This window comes from Polypterus senegalus, chromosome 3, assembly GCF_016835505.1.
Source record: "Polypterus senegalus isolate Bchr_013 chromosome 3, ASM1683550v1, whole genome shotgun sequence".
Taxonomy (NCBI): Eukaryota; Metazoa; Chordata; class Cladistia; order Polypteriformes; family Polypteridae; genus Polypterus; species Polypterus senegalus.
In genome coordinates, this window is record NC_053156.1 from 45,601,563 (window position 1) to 45,618,788 (window position 17,226).

The window sequence follows — 17,226 nt, forward strand, 5'->3', positions numbered from 1 at the left end:
GCTATTTTATCTTGACACCTTTATGTGAAGGGATTTACTTATTGAAAAAATTAGTTGTTACAGTTAAATGTGGATTTATACCAAACACATTTTTTCAGTTACATGATAAATGTAGAGAACAACAAATCTTAAAATTGCTTTACCATTTTACAAATTAAGATTCTTCATACAAACTGTTGCATGGAAAATAGCTGGCACAATTAAAGGTTCACACAGCCAAATAGCCATTTATTTCCATAAATTTAATTCAATTCTACACATCATATGTACAGAATACATTTCATACATCAATAGAAAAATGAATAAATAAAAAAATAAAATATATTTACATTCATTATTTTCATGTAGTGGAATTATGAAACAATATTACAAAAATAGCAAGTATAAATTTTAAATAACTATAAGACATTATTTTTAAAAATAGTAAAAAATACATTTAACATCATTGTTCAGAATTATGTATATTCCCAAATTAGTATGACATGGAACACCAGGCTATAATCAAAGCTTCTCAAGACTCATTACACGGCTCACACTGACTTGGTCTTTTTGTAAAAATGCTCCAGAGCACTGTGGGTACTACAGCACCGTTTGATTATATTATGTATATATTCATAAATTTAGTAACACGTTTCTGTCCAACAATTACTGCATATCGCAGGACATAATGCTAAGCAGGACAGGGTTGGATAAAACTGGGCTTGCTAGTTCTTTTAACCTTGATGTATGGGAATGCATAATTTTGTCTGCTTCAAGTAACAGACCCAAGAGTGAAAACGTTTTTAAAAGGACAAAGTAAAAGAAACATAGAGTAGCGTAATATAGGTAGACCTCTTTAACAGAATTAGTAATTGATTTATGGTAAACTTCACATAAATCTTTCCAAAATAAACAAACTGAGCATTAATAAACCAATTGGCACATCATTAAACAAGGGACCTTTGTTCCATGAGAGCAAGTCTCTTTTTTATACTTTATATTGTTACAAATCATCAAGAGCTGTTTCAGACAAATACTGATAATTATTAAACAATGGTTTTCCTTTTCATTAAAAAAAAAGAACTGGATTGCTTAAAATTGCTAAGTAGCAAAATGACAGTGGTGAAAACGTGGTCATATGCCCATAGTTGTATTTATACTGGATCATAACTATCTTTAGGGAATACCTTTGTAATTGCCAAAATGTTATCTTAAATGATATTACTGCACTATATCTGGACCAAAACTGTGGCAATCTGATGAACACAAGATCAAAAATGCATTATATAATGAACTGGCAAACATAAAATACTGTCTAATGATTTTCTTTGAGATTATCAACATGACAGCAGGTGCAGATTATTTTTAGTAAGAGTCCCCTAATCCCATATTTGCTTGAAGAGTGCAACAAAAATAAAATGATTCAGTACATTTCTGTGTTTCCCAGCCCAACCAGAAAATGTCCAATGCTCAAAGTAGCTTGTGATGGTTATAAAGCATTAAACATGATGATTTAAAAATGTTTTCAAATGAGTGACACAATGCTTCTTAAGCCAAACAGAAGGTTCATTTTACTAGGTTTTTATCTAGCTGCTTTAATGCAACAGATGTCAGTAACACCTGTTTCATAGGTTACTGAAAAAAGCAGTGGCACAAAAAAACAGGATACTTTGTCTGTAATCACGAAGAAAACTAAACCATCAAACCATCGTTACTGCACAGAAAAAGGGACTATGCCTTTTTAAAGCGAGGAGTAAAGATTTAATAAAACTGTTTTTGTGATAGAAACCTTATCAAAAATTACTATTATAGCCAAGTCCAAGCTAATATGAACATAATGTTATGGAGAAGATTGTTGAACATGCTTTCAAAATTCAGCACAATATGGCCACATTGACAATTAATGATACATGCAAGTCAGCACACTTGCTTTACTTACAAAAAATTGCTTTATTCAGTCAATTTAATAAACTGAATAACTGTTCATTTGTTACTGCCTGCCACTATTTCCACACCAATCCCCTGCTACACTTGCTGCCTTGCACACTGGCGTTTACAGTCTTCTTTCCAGGTTTTGGCTGACACTTCTCGATACATGGCTTGACAGTCATTGAGCGACGCTGAGTGTGTGCAGTCTGTGGTGAAAGTACCTGAAAAACAATACCAACGATAAAGTTGCTAAATTACTCTTGTAAGTTTATTTCTTTTGCTTGTTGTGAGCAGGGAATTTTTTTTTAACTGCATTCACGATGATGTATGATATCCTACAGTTGGTATTAATATTGTTTATTTTTTGTTATTGCACTGAAAATACTCAAGGGATTGCCAAATGTCTTTCATAAACACACCACATCTTATGCACTACATAGTCTGAGTGTCCTGGTAACTGAAGAGGGTAACTTAATAAACTATTTCCAAAACATATTTAATAAACTTACAGTCAAGTGTTTGGGAAATACTGAATACTTTAGTATAAGGCAAATAATGAACACAACTCAAAGCAAAAAAAAAAAAAAAAGTGAAAAGGTTTACGAAGCAAACCAGTTGAGAACATGAAGCTTAGAGTGACTACACCCAATTCAAATTTCACGGTTTCTGACATTTCTTTTATTGTACAGTAGTCCACCACCACATATTTGGTGTCACTTAAGATATAAGTTCTTCCATTTCATTAGTCTGGTGTTGACCTGTGCCCTGTGTATTTATTCAAGACCAGGGTTCATTACAACTGTTTGTACTTTTTTTTTTTTTTACACAAATGGAGCACAAGGTGATTAAAAGACTTTAAGACAATGCACTTAGTAGCAGATAACAAATAAACTTGCCTTCTTGTAATTTAAGGTTTAGTACATTTACTGTTGTTTGTATTTAAGTGGCCATGCACTAAAAAAGACTGAACTCCCTATTGCTTATGTAGTGGGTTTTCCTCCCCTCTCACCACTTTTTTATTTTCTCATTGTTGAAGTCTAATTTTTTTTCAGAAAAATGATATGTGGAAGGCTCTTTATAGCATTTATTTCACAACTTAGTGCTTCTGCATATACTTTATGTTTAGGAGTTTAAAGTTATTTCACCAAAGCCAGCTGAAAATGTCAGTGTCTGTCAATAAATTCTATGCTGTAAATAGCCATAATAAAAATTGTGCCATTTACATACATCTTGCCACCCCACCTGTTTCTTGGGCTCACGGGGACTATTGACAGGTAATTGGGTGTTCCAGTTACAAAACAAAAACTACAGAGTCACTCAACAGGTGCTACAGTCCCATGTCTCAGCATATAAAATGTAAACTAAAACCAGTAAAGTGTAGTTTACACACAGCTTATAGAAACTATGAAAAGAGATAACAATTTTATACCTGATTCCCACTGTCTATTTTGACTTGAGGAACATGTATATTGTGATGTTACCTTTGATGGCACAGATGTTAAAAAACATTTTGGATTTATAGCATGACTGGCAATTTAGTTGACGATTTTCATCTAAGAAACAAAGCACAGTTTATTAGAGTTTGCATTGTTTCACAATAATAAACAGAATGGGACTACAAGCTGTTTACATTTATGTTTATGCAAGTGATGCCATGTATATACTTTGTAATTTACTGCATCCGCAATTATTTGAAACATACTGATAAACTATAAATAAATAATAAAATATGATAAATTTATAAATAAATAAATCCCACAAATACTTGGAAGGGATTTTATAAATTTCAGCACCAACATGAGCATTTCACACACTAGTAACTGTATAAAGCCTTACTCACCTCTTTCTTAACAACCGGAATCTCTTTAGGATTACCACTTCTGGGGGCAGATGTACTTGCTGCACTTTCAGACGCATTAGACAAATTATGTGTTAACCTTCAGAAAAGCAACAGTAACAGGGTATGTGATTTATTGCAAAAATCAAAATAAACACACAAATCATCAATACTGAAGTTTATAATTATGTATACTACATCAGAGATGGTAAGTGAAAAAGAGATGACAGCCTGCTGTAAAGATTTTGAAAGCCATCTTATAACACTGTGAATTTATAATACAATAACATAAAACTTTACATTCTTAAAGTAAAAGAGGTACTTAGTTATTGTCTCTCAGATGGCCAATGGCCTAGTCTGCATATTTTGACTACAAAATGCCAGCAACATTGGAAATAAGAAAACGCCAAATGGATGATCCAAGCAGGATTCCAAAATGAGCTAATAATATAATTTTCCTGTGTATAAAAGAACTTGAACTTGTTACTAAAAAGTAGACTGTTGTGCTAGATGCTCTAAAGGTGAACCGCTGAAGTATCAGTTGCTGAATAGGTTACCTGCTCTGATCAGGTGGTTTCAGAAAGCTGTACAAAGATGAGGGAACCATTTCTGGACGACTGTGGTACAGTTCTAGGAGACGAGAGATGTCACTGATCTGTTTGGAAGATAGCACTTCATCCTCTGCACAAACAAAAAATACATTGAGAAAATATATATTACACACAGGGGGGTCCTTAGGTTACGACACAGTTCTGTTCCTACAACAGTGATGTAACTTTGGTGTAAGTCGAAATACAACCTAGCCTAAGTCACTTGCCTATCCTAACACATTTGCAAAATAAAAATCTAGAAAATAAAAACACAGCTAAGCCACAGAAAAGGGACATAAATATACTGTACTGTACACTGTACTGTAGTAACAGAAAAAGAGTGCAAAAAAAAAAAAAATCCTTTATATACCTTTATTCCTTCTCATGTCTCAATTTTTTTTTTTTTTTAAGTTTTTATAGGAGTGAGCGTTGTAAACTCGAAACACCATATGTCGAGACATTGTAACCCAAGGACCGTCTATATTTATGTACGTACGTATATATATATATATATATATATATATATATATATATATATATATATAATATATATATATATATATATATACATATATATACACACACACACACACATATACAAACCGGATTCCAAAAAAGTTGGGACACTAAACAAATTGTGAATAAAAACTGAATGCAATGATGTGGAGATGGCAAATGTCAATATTTTATTTGTAATAGAACGTAGATGACAGATCAAAGCGTTTAATCCGAGTAAATGTATCATTTTAAAGGAAAAATATGTTGATTCAAAATTTCACGGTGTCAACAAATCCCAAACAAGTTGGGACAAGTAGCAATAAGAGGCTGGAAAAAGTAAATTTGAGCATAACGAAGAGCTGGAAGACCAATAAACACTAATTAGGTCAATTGGCAACATGATTGGGTATAAAAGAGCTTCTCAGAGTGGCAGTGTCTCTCAGAAGCCAAGATGGGTAGAGGATCACCAATTCCCACAATGTTGCACAGAAAGATAGTGGAGCAATATCAGAAAGGTGTTACCCAGCGAAAAATTGCAAAGACTTTGCATCTATCATCATCAACTGTGCATAACATCATCCGAAGATTCAGAGAATCTGGAACAATCTCTGTGCGTAAGGGTCAAGGCCGTAAAACCATACTGGATGCCCGTGATCTCCGGGCCCTTAAGCGACACTGCACCACAAACAGGAATGCTACTGTAAAGGAAATCACAGAATGGGCTCAGGAATACTTCCAGAAACCATTGTCAGTGAACACAATCCACCGTGCCATCCGCCGTTGCCAGCTGAAACTCTACAGTGCAAAGAAGAAGCCATTTCTAAGCAAGATCCACAAGCTCAGGCGTTGTCACTGGGCCAGGGATCATTTAAAATGGAGTGTGGCAAAATGGAAGACTGTTCTGTGGTCAGACGAGTCACGATTCAAAGTTCTTTTTGGAAATCTGGGGCGCCATGTCATCCGGACCAAAGAGGACAAGGACAACCCAAGTTGTTATCAACGCTCAGTTCAGAAGCCTGCATCTCTGATGGTATGGGGTTGCATGAGTGCGTGTGGCATGGGCAGCTTGCATGTCTGGAAAGGCACCATCAATGCAGAAAAATATATTCAGGTTCTAGAACAACATATGCTCCCATCCAGACGTCATCTCTTTCAGGGAAGACCCTGCATTTTTCAACAAGATAATGCCAGACCACATTCTGCATCAATCACAACATCATGGCTGCGTAGGAGAAGGATCCGGGTACTGAAATGGCCAGTCTGCAGTCCAGATCTTTCACCTATAGAGAACATTTGGCGCATCATAAAGAGGAAGGTGCGACAAAGAAGGCCCAAGACGATTGAACAGTTAGAGGCCTGTATTAGACAAGAATGGGAGAGCATTCCTATTTCTAAACTTGAGAAACTGGTCTCCTCGGTCCCCAGACGTCTGTTGAGTGTTGTAAGAAGAAGGGGAGATGCCACACAGTGGTGAAAATGGCCTTGTCCCAACTTTTTTGGGATTTGTTGACACCATGAAATTCTGAATCAACATATTTTTCCATTAAAATGATACATTTTCTCAGTTTAAACTTTTGTTCCGTGATTTATGTTCTATTCTGAATAAAATATTAGAAGTTGGCACCTCTACATCATTGCATTGTTTTTATCCACGATTTGTATAGTGTCCCAACTTTTTTGGAATCCGGTTTGTATGTATAGTGTAATCTCAATAAAAACCAATAGATTCCACTTTGTATTGGTGCAGTAAAAGAAATAACAAACGTTCTGTCTCATCTCATTAGTTTCAAAATCATTTCTTTCCTGCTTGCTCTTGTGAAATTTTCAAATACATGGAATCTAAGGTAGACCTTTTCGTGGTAGAAGATAAGAAATAGGAAATCTCTGTCTATAGTTTCCAACAGAAAATATCAGAAACTCAACACCCAGCATGAACTGCTCAACTACCTACATTTCCTTATAACAATTTTGTAATCATTAGCAACAGCATTCTACTTTAGCCGTTTCAGTTTGCAACAATTAATCTAATATTATGCAAAAAGTACTGTTTAGTCAATTCAAAATCTTGCAATATTCATCTTAACACACAATATACCAGTTAATAAATCATGTACATGATAACAGTGAGGAGGGGAATAAATACCTTTCCTAGTAGTGCTGGATGCTGGATTCCACTCCTGGTTCCTCTGAGATATCTTCATAACAGAAGATGACTCCACAGTAGACTCCCCTGCAGAGCCTGAGTGGTCTGTTGTGCATTGCCTTTTGTGATCTATCAAACTGTTGATCTTTTTCAGGGGAGAGCAAGAACCACCTTTAATATAAGAAAAAAGAAAATGTTAAAATTAGGAACTTTTTTGACTTGAATGATGCAGTTTAAGACTACATAAAACAATAACCTACACTCATTGGCCATTTTACTAAGTACACCTGTTCGACAACTCATTAATGCAGATATCTTATCAGCCAATCACATGGCAGCAACTCAATGCATTTAGGCATGTAGACATTGTCAAGATGATCAACTGAAGTTCAAACCAAGCAAAAGAATGAGGAAGAAATGTGATTTAAGTAACTCTGAACATGGCATGGTTGTTGGTGCCAGATAAGCTGGGATTATCATGCACAACCATCTCTAATGTTGAAGAGAATGGTCCGAAAATGAGAAAATATCCAGTGAGTGGCAGTTCTCTGTGTGAAAATACCTTGATGATGCCAGAGGAGAATGGCCAGACGGGTTTGAGCTGATAGAATGGCAACAGTAACTCAAATAACCTCAGCATATGTGAACACAAAACACATGCAACCTTAAAACTGATGGGCTACAGCAGCAGCAGACCACACTGGGTGCCACTCCTGTCAGCTAAGAACAAGCAACTGAGGCTACAGTTCGAATGAGCACACCAAAATTAGGCAATAGAAGATTGGAAAACCATTAGCCAGGTATGATGACTCTCTGTTTCTGCTGCAACATTCAGATGGTATGATCAGAAAGTGGTGTCAATAACATGAAACCATGGATCCATACTGGCTTGTATCAGTGGTTCACAGGCTGGTGATGGTGTAATGGTGTGTGGGATATTTTCTTGGCACACTGAGCCCCTTAGCACCAACCAAGCATTGTTCAAATGCAATAGCCGACCAAAGTATTGTTGCTGACCATGTCCATCCCTTTACAACTGCAGTGTATCCATCTTCTGATGGATGCTTCCTGCAGGAAAACATGCAATATAATAAAGCTCAAATCATCTCAAATTGGTTTAATTAACATAACAATGGGTTCATTGTATTCAAATGGCCTCCACAGTCACCAGATCCCAATCCAATATGATGCGGTAGAATCACATCATGGATGTGCAGCCAACAAATCTGCAGCAACTGTGTGATGCTATCATGTCAATATGGACCAAAATCATCAAGGAATGTTTCCAGCACCTTGTTGAATCTATGCCACCAAGAATTACGGCAGTTATGAAGACAAAAAGGGGTCCACCTTGGTACTGCCAATGTGTACCTAATAAAGTGGCCAGTGAGTGTTATGTTAATAAATGTAAATGTATGCTTATCAGAACAAAGTACACTTTTTAATTAACATTGCAAAAAATGTTCAATTTGTTTAAATACAGTTGAATTTGGGCTTTACTGTGGGGACGGGTGGCAGTGGTTACCAAAATGTATGAACCTGAACCTAAAAATCGGGAAGTGTCTCCCCTAAACTTTATTGTATACTCAGATATGGGGATGGATATTTGAGGAGTAAACCACAAGAAAATGATTATATTTTTATATTATGTACATTACAGAACCATCAACATATATGGCAAAATAACCACGCTTCGCAGCGGAGAAGTAGTATGTTAAAGAAGTTATGAAAAAGAAAAAGGAACATTTTAAAAATAACGTAACATGATTGTCAATGTAATTGTTTTGTGACTGTTATGAGTGTTGCTGTCAGCAAGGATTTAATTATCATTATTTCTTTCAATCAGGTTCTTATTTGGAGGTTGTGTTGTGTTCAAGTTACATTCCGTGTTTGTCAACCGTTGTAAAGATATCAGGTTTTATTCATCGATTCCTTTCTTACTGCATCAATAAACAGCTCGTCTTCCTCTTTATTTGAGACATCACACACTGCATGCATGGGTTTTTTTTTTTTACACTGTCTTCCTTTAGCTGGACATTGACTTTTTCCACCGCGTGCTTTGTTTCCGCAGTAGCTGCACCTATAAATATGCTTGTATGCGTCACTCGCTTCATATTCTTTTGCTGCCTTCTCAATTGTGTAATGCTTTTTTGTTCGGCACTCTTTGGAGCTCTTGCTTTTTGTCTGCATACTGCGTTCACAGTCAGTTCACGTGAGCTGCTCGGACTACATGCATCGATGGTTTTGAGCTGTGCTTGTGCCATCTCGTGCAATGTCCATGGCTTTATTTAATGTTAGCTAAGACCCGGCACTTAAAAGTTTCTCTCGCAGTTTCGCTGAGTTTGTGCCAAACACCACCCTGATCATCTCATCTTAGTTTCCATAAGCACAGCCCTAAACCCGCAAATATTTAGCGGTAGAGTGTTCCTATTGGATTGCCGCCGACGGACGGCCTAATAAGGGCAGGCACTCAATTACGTGGGAGGCTTGACGATGAGAGATGCAACTCCGCCTCACACTATGGCCGGTATATATGTACATAAGTAGGTTCCAGTTATGACTGTTACGCGTAGAATTTCGAAATGAAACCTGCCTAACTTTTGTAAGTAAGCTGTAAGGAACGAGCCTGCCAAATTTCAGCCTTCTATCTACACGGGAAGTTGGAGAATTAGTGATCAGTGACTGAGCTTTGCCTTTTATTAGTATAGATAGATATATATCTATATATATATATATAGATAGATATATATATATATATATATATATATATATATATATATATATATATATATATATATATATATATATATATATATATATATATATATATATATATATATATATATATATATATATACATATATATATAGATAGGTATATATATAGGCTGAAATTTGGCAGGCTTATTCCTTATATAGATATATACTTACAGATAAGATATATATATATATAGGATAGATATATATACAGGAATATTTCAGCTTATATATACATATATAGATATATAGATATATATAGATATATATATATATAGATATATAGATATATAGATATATAGATATATATATATATATATATATATAGATGCCCTGCTGGTCTTCTGGGATCCACGCTTCATGACAATATATCTATACTAATAAAAGGCAAAGCCCTCACTCACTCACTCACTCACTCACTGACTCACTGACTCATCACTAATTCTCCAACTTCCCATGTAGGTAGAAGGCTGAAACGCTTATTCCTTACATAATGGGGGTCATAACTGGAAGCTATTTTTCCCATATAATGTAATGGAGTCTTGAGTTGGAGATGGTCGTGGGGGCGGAGTTTAGTGTGACATCATCACGCCTCCCACGTAAGTGCGTAGAGAACAAGGAAGAACTCCAAACAGCGATGAGCACAAAACGCCATTTCACAATTGAGAAGGCAGAAAAACATTATGAAGCAAATGATGCATACAAGCATATTCATAAGTACAGCTACTGCGGAAACAAAGCACGGCGTGAGCCGTAAGTTTATATTAAATTAAGTTCATAGACAGGCTGCCACTAGCGTTTGTAATTTAGTGCCTGCCCATATAAGGCCGTCCATCAGCGGCAATCCAATACAAACACTGCCGGTAAATGTTCACAGGTGAAGGACTGTGCTTATGCAGAGGAAGATGAGATGGTCAGGGTGGTGTTTGGCACAAACTCATTGAAACTGCGAGAGAAACTTTTAAGTGCCGGGTCTTAGCTGACATTACGAGATGGCACCAGCACAGCTGGGAACCTTCGATGCATGTACACCGAGCGGCTCACGTGAACTGGCGCAGTGCACAGATAAAAGCAACAGTTCCAAAGAGCGCTGAACAAAACCGAATTACACAATTGAAAAGGCAGCAAAAATATGAAGCGTCTGATAAGCATATTCATAAATCCAGCTACTGCGGAAACAAAGCACACGGTGGAAAAAGTCAATGTCCCGCTAAAGGAAGACAGTGTAAAAAACCCGTGCATGCAGTGTGTCAGGTCTCAGATAAAGAAGAAGACGAGCTGTTTATTGATGCAGTAAGAAACGAATCGATGAATGAAACCTGTCATCTTTACAACGATTGACAAACACGGAATGTAACTTGAACACAACACATCCTACAAATACGAACCTGATTGAAAGAAATAATGATAATCAAATCCTTGATGACAGCAACACTCAGTAACACTCACAAAACAAATACTGTATATTGACAGTCATGTTACGTTATTTTTAAAATGTTCCCTTTTCTTTTCTACCTTTTTAACACACTACTTCTCGCTGCGATACGGCGGGTATATATATATATGTATATATATATATCCCGCTCTACATACTCGAATAATGGATACTTTATTCGCCATCAATGATTGTTTTGGTAAAGCCATACTCAGTGTATTCATTAGATGAACGGTAAAAAAGTAAGAGCGAGGGGAGGATGACTCATTGAGGCATGCAGGCTGTAGTGCGTCAACTCTATCTGAATTGCGATCACATTTGAAAAACATATCTTTTCAAGTTCTATTTAGTCCATATGTGTCAAACTCAAGGGCGCGGGCCACATCCGCCCGGCGTGTAATTATATCCGCCCCGAGATCATTTTATATACTGTATTATTGTTATTAAAGCCGGGTATATGAAGCGCTGGTAACACAATAAACTACAGATCCCATAATGCAGCGCTTCAGCTGCCTTGCATCAGGGTAACCTGAATGCAATTCAGAAGATACAGAAAACAGCATAATTAAATAAGAATCTGACACTTCAGCGGACGTTTTAACCCGTGCACAATCACAAAGTGATTTCAAGTGAAGCTGCTTTTATGGGAGACACAAATGCACCAGTTCACCTTGCCCCACTTTCCCTGTTGCCAAGTACTGTTAAACCAAGACGTCACTACGGTGTTCCCAAATCGCACTTTGCTGATAAACTGAGCGCACTGCGCACTGAGTTTGCACGGCGCTTTGGTGACTTTGATGAACAAAAAGTCCGTCTACATGCGGCTCGAACCTTGTGCATGTTTGGTAGCACATATCTGTGTGAGAAGCTCTTCTCAGTGATAAAGACTAACAAAACAGCACACAGGAGTCGCCTCACTGATGAGCACCTGCAATCCATCCTGAGAATCTCCACAACACAGAACCTCACACCAAACAGAAACGAACTTGTGGCCAAAAAGATGCCAGGCGTCCAGCTCTAAAATGACATATGAGCAAAGACAACTGAATGATTTGATTTGTTATTGCACGTAAGGCGGAGTCAACCGTTTTAACAAACAGCGTATTGATAACGAAATAGCTATATATGTAGATATGTATGTATGTGTATATATATGTGTGTGTATGTATGTATATGTATATATATATGTGTGTATATATATATATATATATATATATATATATATATATATATATATATATATATATATATATATATATATATATTTATGTGTGTGTGTGTAAATATATATATATATGACAACAACACTCATCACTCACAACAGTGACAAAACAATTACATTGACAATCAGGTTACGTTATTTTCAAAATGTTTCCTTTTCATTTCATTGCTTCTTTAACACACTACTTCTCCGCTGCGAAGCGCGGGTATTTTGCTAGTATATATATATATCCCGATCTACATACTGTCAAATAAACGAACCCCACGCCGTGGCGCAACCCTCTCGCGCTGACATCCGAGGTTCGATTCCGAGAGGGGTGCAGTGAGTGTACGCTTGATGAGCCCAGAATTAGGCTAAACACGTGTCGCGTACTTTGTGCATTATTTGACAGTAAATATATATATATATATATATATATATATATATATATATATATATATATATATATATATATATATATATATATATATATGTATATATGTATATATGTATATATATATATATATATATATATATGTATATATATATATATATATATATATATATATATATATACACACACACACACACACACACACACATATACATACACACACACATTATATATACAGACACACATACATATATATCAGCGCTTCCCGATTCATTTTACCCTCGCACCCCCTGTGACGGACGATGCAGATTTCGCACCCCCTTGGTTTGAGAAGAAGTATGAAAAAATATGACGTTAACACAGAAAAACAGTTCACCAATTGAAGCTTTATGAATAATGGATACTTTATTCGCCATCAATAATTGTTTTGGTAAAGCCATACTCAGTGTAATCCTCCTTCCATTTTCTAATTTTTTCGCAACTAGCCATGATTAAATGAACAATAAAAAAGTAAGAGCGAAGCAACGGTGACTTATTGAGGCAGGCAGGCGAGAGCACAATAGCACGCGGGCTCGATGTAGTGCGCATCAAGTCGATCTGATTCGAAAAAATATATCTATTCAAGTTCTATTTGGATATAAGTAGGTTCTATTTAGTTGACAGAAATATCTTTGGTAGGAATTAAAGTTGAGTTTAGTGTTTACATTTCTATGGTGAAGAAAAATGTATGCAATGATGACTAAATTCAACTTACATTCCTACCAAAGCTATTTCTGTCGACTAAATAAAAATTACTTACTACTATTATATTGAAAATTTAAATAGTACTGCAACAGATACGATAGTTCATAATACCCATGCAGCACTAAGTGCACATAAGAGCGGAAGTCATCCGTTTTAACAAGCAGCGTATTGCACTGTTACGAAATAGCCTGCCCATTTAATTATTTAGAAATGGATAGATAAATTAAGATTTTGTACAAATAATGTTTTTCATTTTTCTTTCTTGATGGATTCTGGCACCCTCAACAACAGCTGCTCGCACCCCAAAGGATATATATATATATATATATATACTAGCAGAATACCCCACTTGCATGAGAAGTAGTGTGTTAAAGAGGTTATGAAAAAGAAAAGGAAAAATTTTAAAAATAGCGTAACATGATTGTTAATGTAATTGTTTTGTCATTGATATGAGTGTTGTTCTCATATCTATCTATCTTAGATATATATATATATATATATATATCTATCTATCTACCTGTATATATCTATCTATCTATCTATCTATCTATATATATATATATATATATATATATATATATCTATCTATCTATCTACCTGTATATATCTATCTATCTATCTATATATATATATATATATATATATATATATATATCTCTCTCTCTCTATATATATATATATATATCAAAATACCCGCACTTGGCAGCGGAGAAGTAAAAAGAAAAGGAATTTTAATAATAACGTAACATGATTGACAATGTAATTGTTTTGTCATTGTCATGAGTGTTGCTGGCATATATATATGAGCAGAATACCCGCACTTCGCAGCGGAGAAGTAGTGTGTTAATGATGTATGATGTATGTTATATATATATATAAAAATAATAAAATATAGTCTATAAGTTATTAAACAGTAAAACATTAACGTTTTAAGAAGTACAGGTACATTGAGCACTACTGGAGTGGTTGCGGGTAAACTACATTTTAAAGACTGTGTAACACAACAGGTAAGTAGTACTAACAGCAGCTAAATTGTATATGGATCATCTCTCGGTAGCTGATCCCTTTTGAAAGGCGCTACACGACGGCTATGGTATAGAAATTACATTTTCTATGTGAACGTTCAAATTTCTGCCTCTGGTAATGTGCATTACCAGCAATTAAAGAAAATTTGTTTTGTGTCCTCTGCAGTGTTAAGAGAGAAAGGCTTTGGTTTGGGATAAAAGGAAAAAAGGTGTAAAGAAAGGAAAGTTGCCTTTTTCTTTTATATAGTATAGATAGATGTGTTCGCTGACGATATGAGCGCCTTTTGGGGACAGTCGCGGTGGGTCTTGTGTAGACTGGTGAGACGTCCCTGCCATTAATTGGTTGTGATGGCACTGTCAGTCCTCCACTCCTTTGCGTGTCTTTATAATCCGAGCTGACGACCTCATAATCGTATGCGTGCAAAATAGAAAGTGCGAATCGACTTAATATTAGTTCGCCGCGGTGTAGAAAAGGGGTCCTGTGTTTGCACTTGTCTGGGCTATAGCTCAGGGGGAGGATGAAAAAAATTAAAAGTGCTCACTTTGACTTAAGGCAGAAGCGCAGTCAGCGTCTCAAAGGCCGGCACAGCTATGCGCGACCGGCTGCTCGACTTTTGCTGGGCAGGAGACCCCAGTTTTTGCAGACACGTTCACGATATCAAAAGTATCAGCGCTCTTTGCAGGTCATTCATATATATATATCTCCATACTGGATGCCCGTGATCTCCGGGCCCTTAAACGACACTGCACCACAAACAGGAATGCTACTGTAAAGGAAATCACAGAATGGGCTCAGGAATACTTCCAGAAACCATTGTCAGTGAATACAATCCACTGTGCCATCCGCCGTTGCCAGTTGAAACTCTACAGTGCAAAGAAGAAGCCATTTCTAAGCAAGATCCACAAGCTCAGGCGTTGTCACTGGGCCAGGGATCTTTTAAAATGGAGTGTGGCAAAATGGAAGACTGTTCTGTGGTCAGATGAGTCACGATTCGAAGTTCTTTTTGGAAATCTGGGACGCCATGTCATCCGGACTAAAGAGGACAAGGACAACCCAAGTTGTTATCAACACTCAGTTCAGAAGCCTGCATCTCTGATGGTATGGGGTTGCATGAGTGCGTGTGGCATGGGCAGCTTGCATGTCTGGAAAGGCACCATCAATGCAGAAAAATATATTCAGGTTCTAGAACAACATATGCTCCCATCCAGACGTCATCTCTTTCAGGGAAGACCCTGCATTTTTCAACAAGATAATGCCAGACCACATTCTGCATCAATCACAACATCATGGCTGCGTAGGAGAAGGATCCGGGTACTGAAATGGCCAGTCTGTAGTCCAGATCTTTCACCTATAGAGAACATTTGGCGCATCATAAAGAGGAAGGTGCGACAAAGAAGGCCCAAAACAATTGAACAGTTAGAGGCCTGTATTAGGCAAGAATGGGAGAGCATTCCTATTTCTAAACTTGAGAAACTGGTCTCCTCGGTCCCCAGACGTCTGTTGAGTGTTGTAAGAAGAAGGGGAGATGCCACACAGTGGTGAAAATGGCCTTGTCCCAACTTTTTTGGGATTTGTTGACACCATGAAATTCTGAATCAACATATTTTTCCCTTAAAATGATACATTTTCTCAGTTTAAACTTTTGTTCCGTGATTTATGTTCTATTCTGAATAAAATATTAGAAGTTGGCACCTCCACATCATTGCATTCAGTTTTTATTCACGGTTTGAATAGTGTCCCAACTTTTTTGGAATCCGGTTTGTAGATTATTGTACTGTACATTTAATTGCACACAAACACACACAGTTCTTACACATAACCACTAACCTATGAAGGCACAACCTCAGTAGCATAGTCTTCAGAGGTTGGTGCAGTATCTTCAGCAGGTGCGTTGTTGTCTTCTTCCGCTGAAGGAGTACTAGGAGTAGGCAGTGGGTGTCTGGGTGCGCAGCTGAAGGATATCTTGATAGGCAGTTGCTGGCGCTGTCTTTTCATATGTGTGAGGAGGCTTTTGTAGGGTACAGTAATCCCTCCTCGATCGCGGGGGTTGCGTTTCAGACCCCCCCGCGATAGGTGAAAATCAGCGAAGTAGAAACCATATGTTTGTATGGTTATTTTTATATATTTTAAGCCCTTATAAACTCTCCCATACTGTTTATAAATATTCCCCGCAGAGTTATACAGCATAATCCCTTTGTATTCTCTTAGATATTAGGTAAGATTCATTGAAATTATGTATAAAAACACACTGTTTATATACAGTAAAACCTAAATATTATTTTAAAGATATTAAGTGTCTCCGATATCACATATGTTACAGCCATTACGTTAGACAGGCCACCAGCAATAAATATGTACAATGCAAGAAAAATAGTATACAGTAAATGTGTGTACAGTGACACTAAACGTACGTAAATGTACCAAGTACTGTAAGTAGAAAATTAATTATGGTTACTCACCAACAATGACACGATGACTTGTCCGATAACAATGAGTTTAATTTTACTGCACAACAAAGGAGAGCGTTACAGCTCTTCCAAAGGAGCCACTTAAGGCAATTGTGTAGCAATGCCGTTGTTCTTCTTCTGGCAGTCTTCAATCCAAATCCCTAAAGCAGATTCCATCCAGACTACTGCCTTATTACATCCACTTACAACTCGTTTTGCACCCTGGTTAAAAGGACACTGCGGCTGT

At 36.7% G+C, this 17,226-nt stretch overlaps 1 protein-coding gene across 2 annotated transcripts in view; it reads right to left on the reverse strand.

Annotated features, from left to right (window-relative positions):
* Nucleotides 1-564: 564 nt before the first annotated feature.
* The window catches only part of cntrob (centrobin, centrosomal BRCA2 interacting protein), a 101,060-nt gene continuing 84,398 nt past the window's right edge, over nucleotides 565-17,226 (reverse strand). For both annotated transcript variants that reach the window (XM_039747096.1, XM_039747097.1), the window contains exons 18-21: nucleotides 6,977-7,147; nucleotides 4,303-4,426; nucleotides 3,749-3,845; nucleotides 565-2,129 (exon numbers count right to left, since the gene is read on the reverse strand). In XM_039747096.1, coding sequence (XP_039603030.1) covers nucleotides 1,983-2,129; nucleotides 3,749-3,845; nucleotides 4,303-4,426; nucleotides 6,977-7,147 — 539 coding nt within the window. In that variant the 3' untranslated portion in view covers nucleotides 565-1,982. The remainder of the gene's footprint in view (nucleotides 2,130-3,748; nucleotides 3,846-4,302; nucleotides 4,427-6,976; nucleotides 7,148-17,226) is intronic.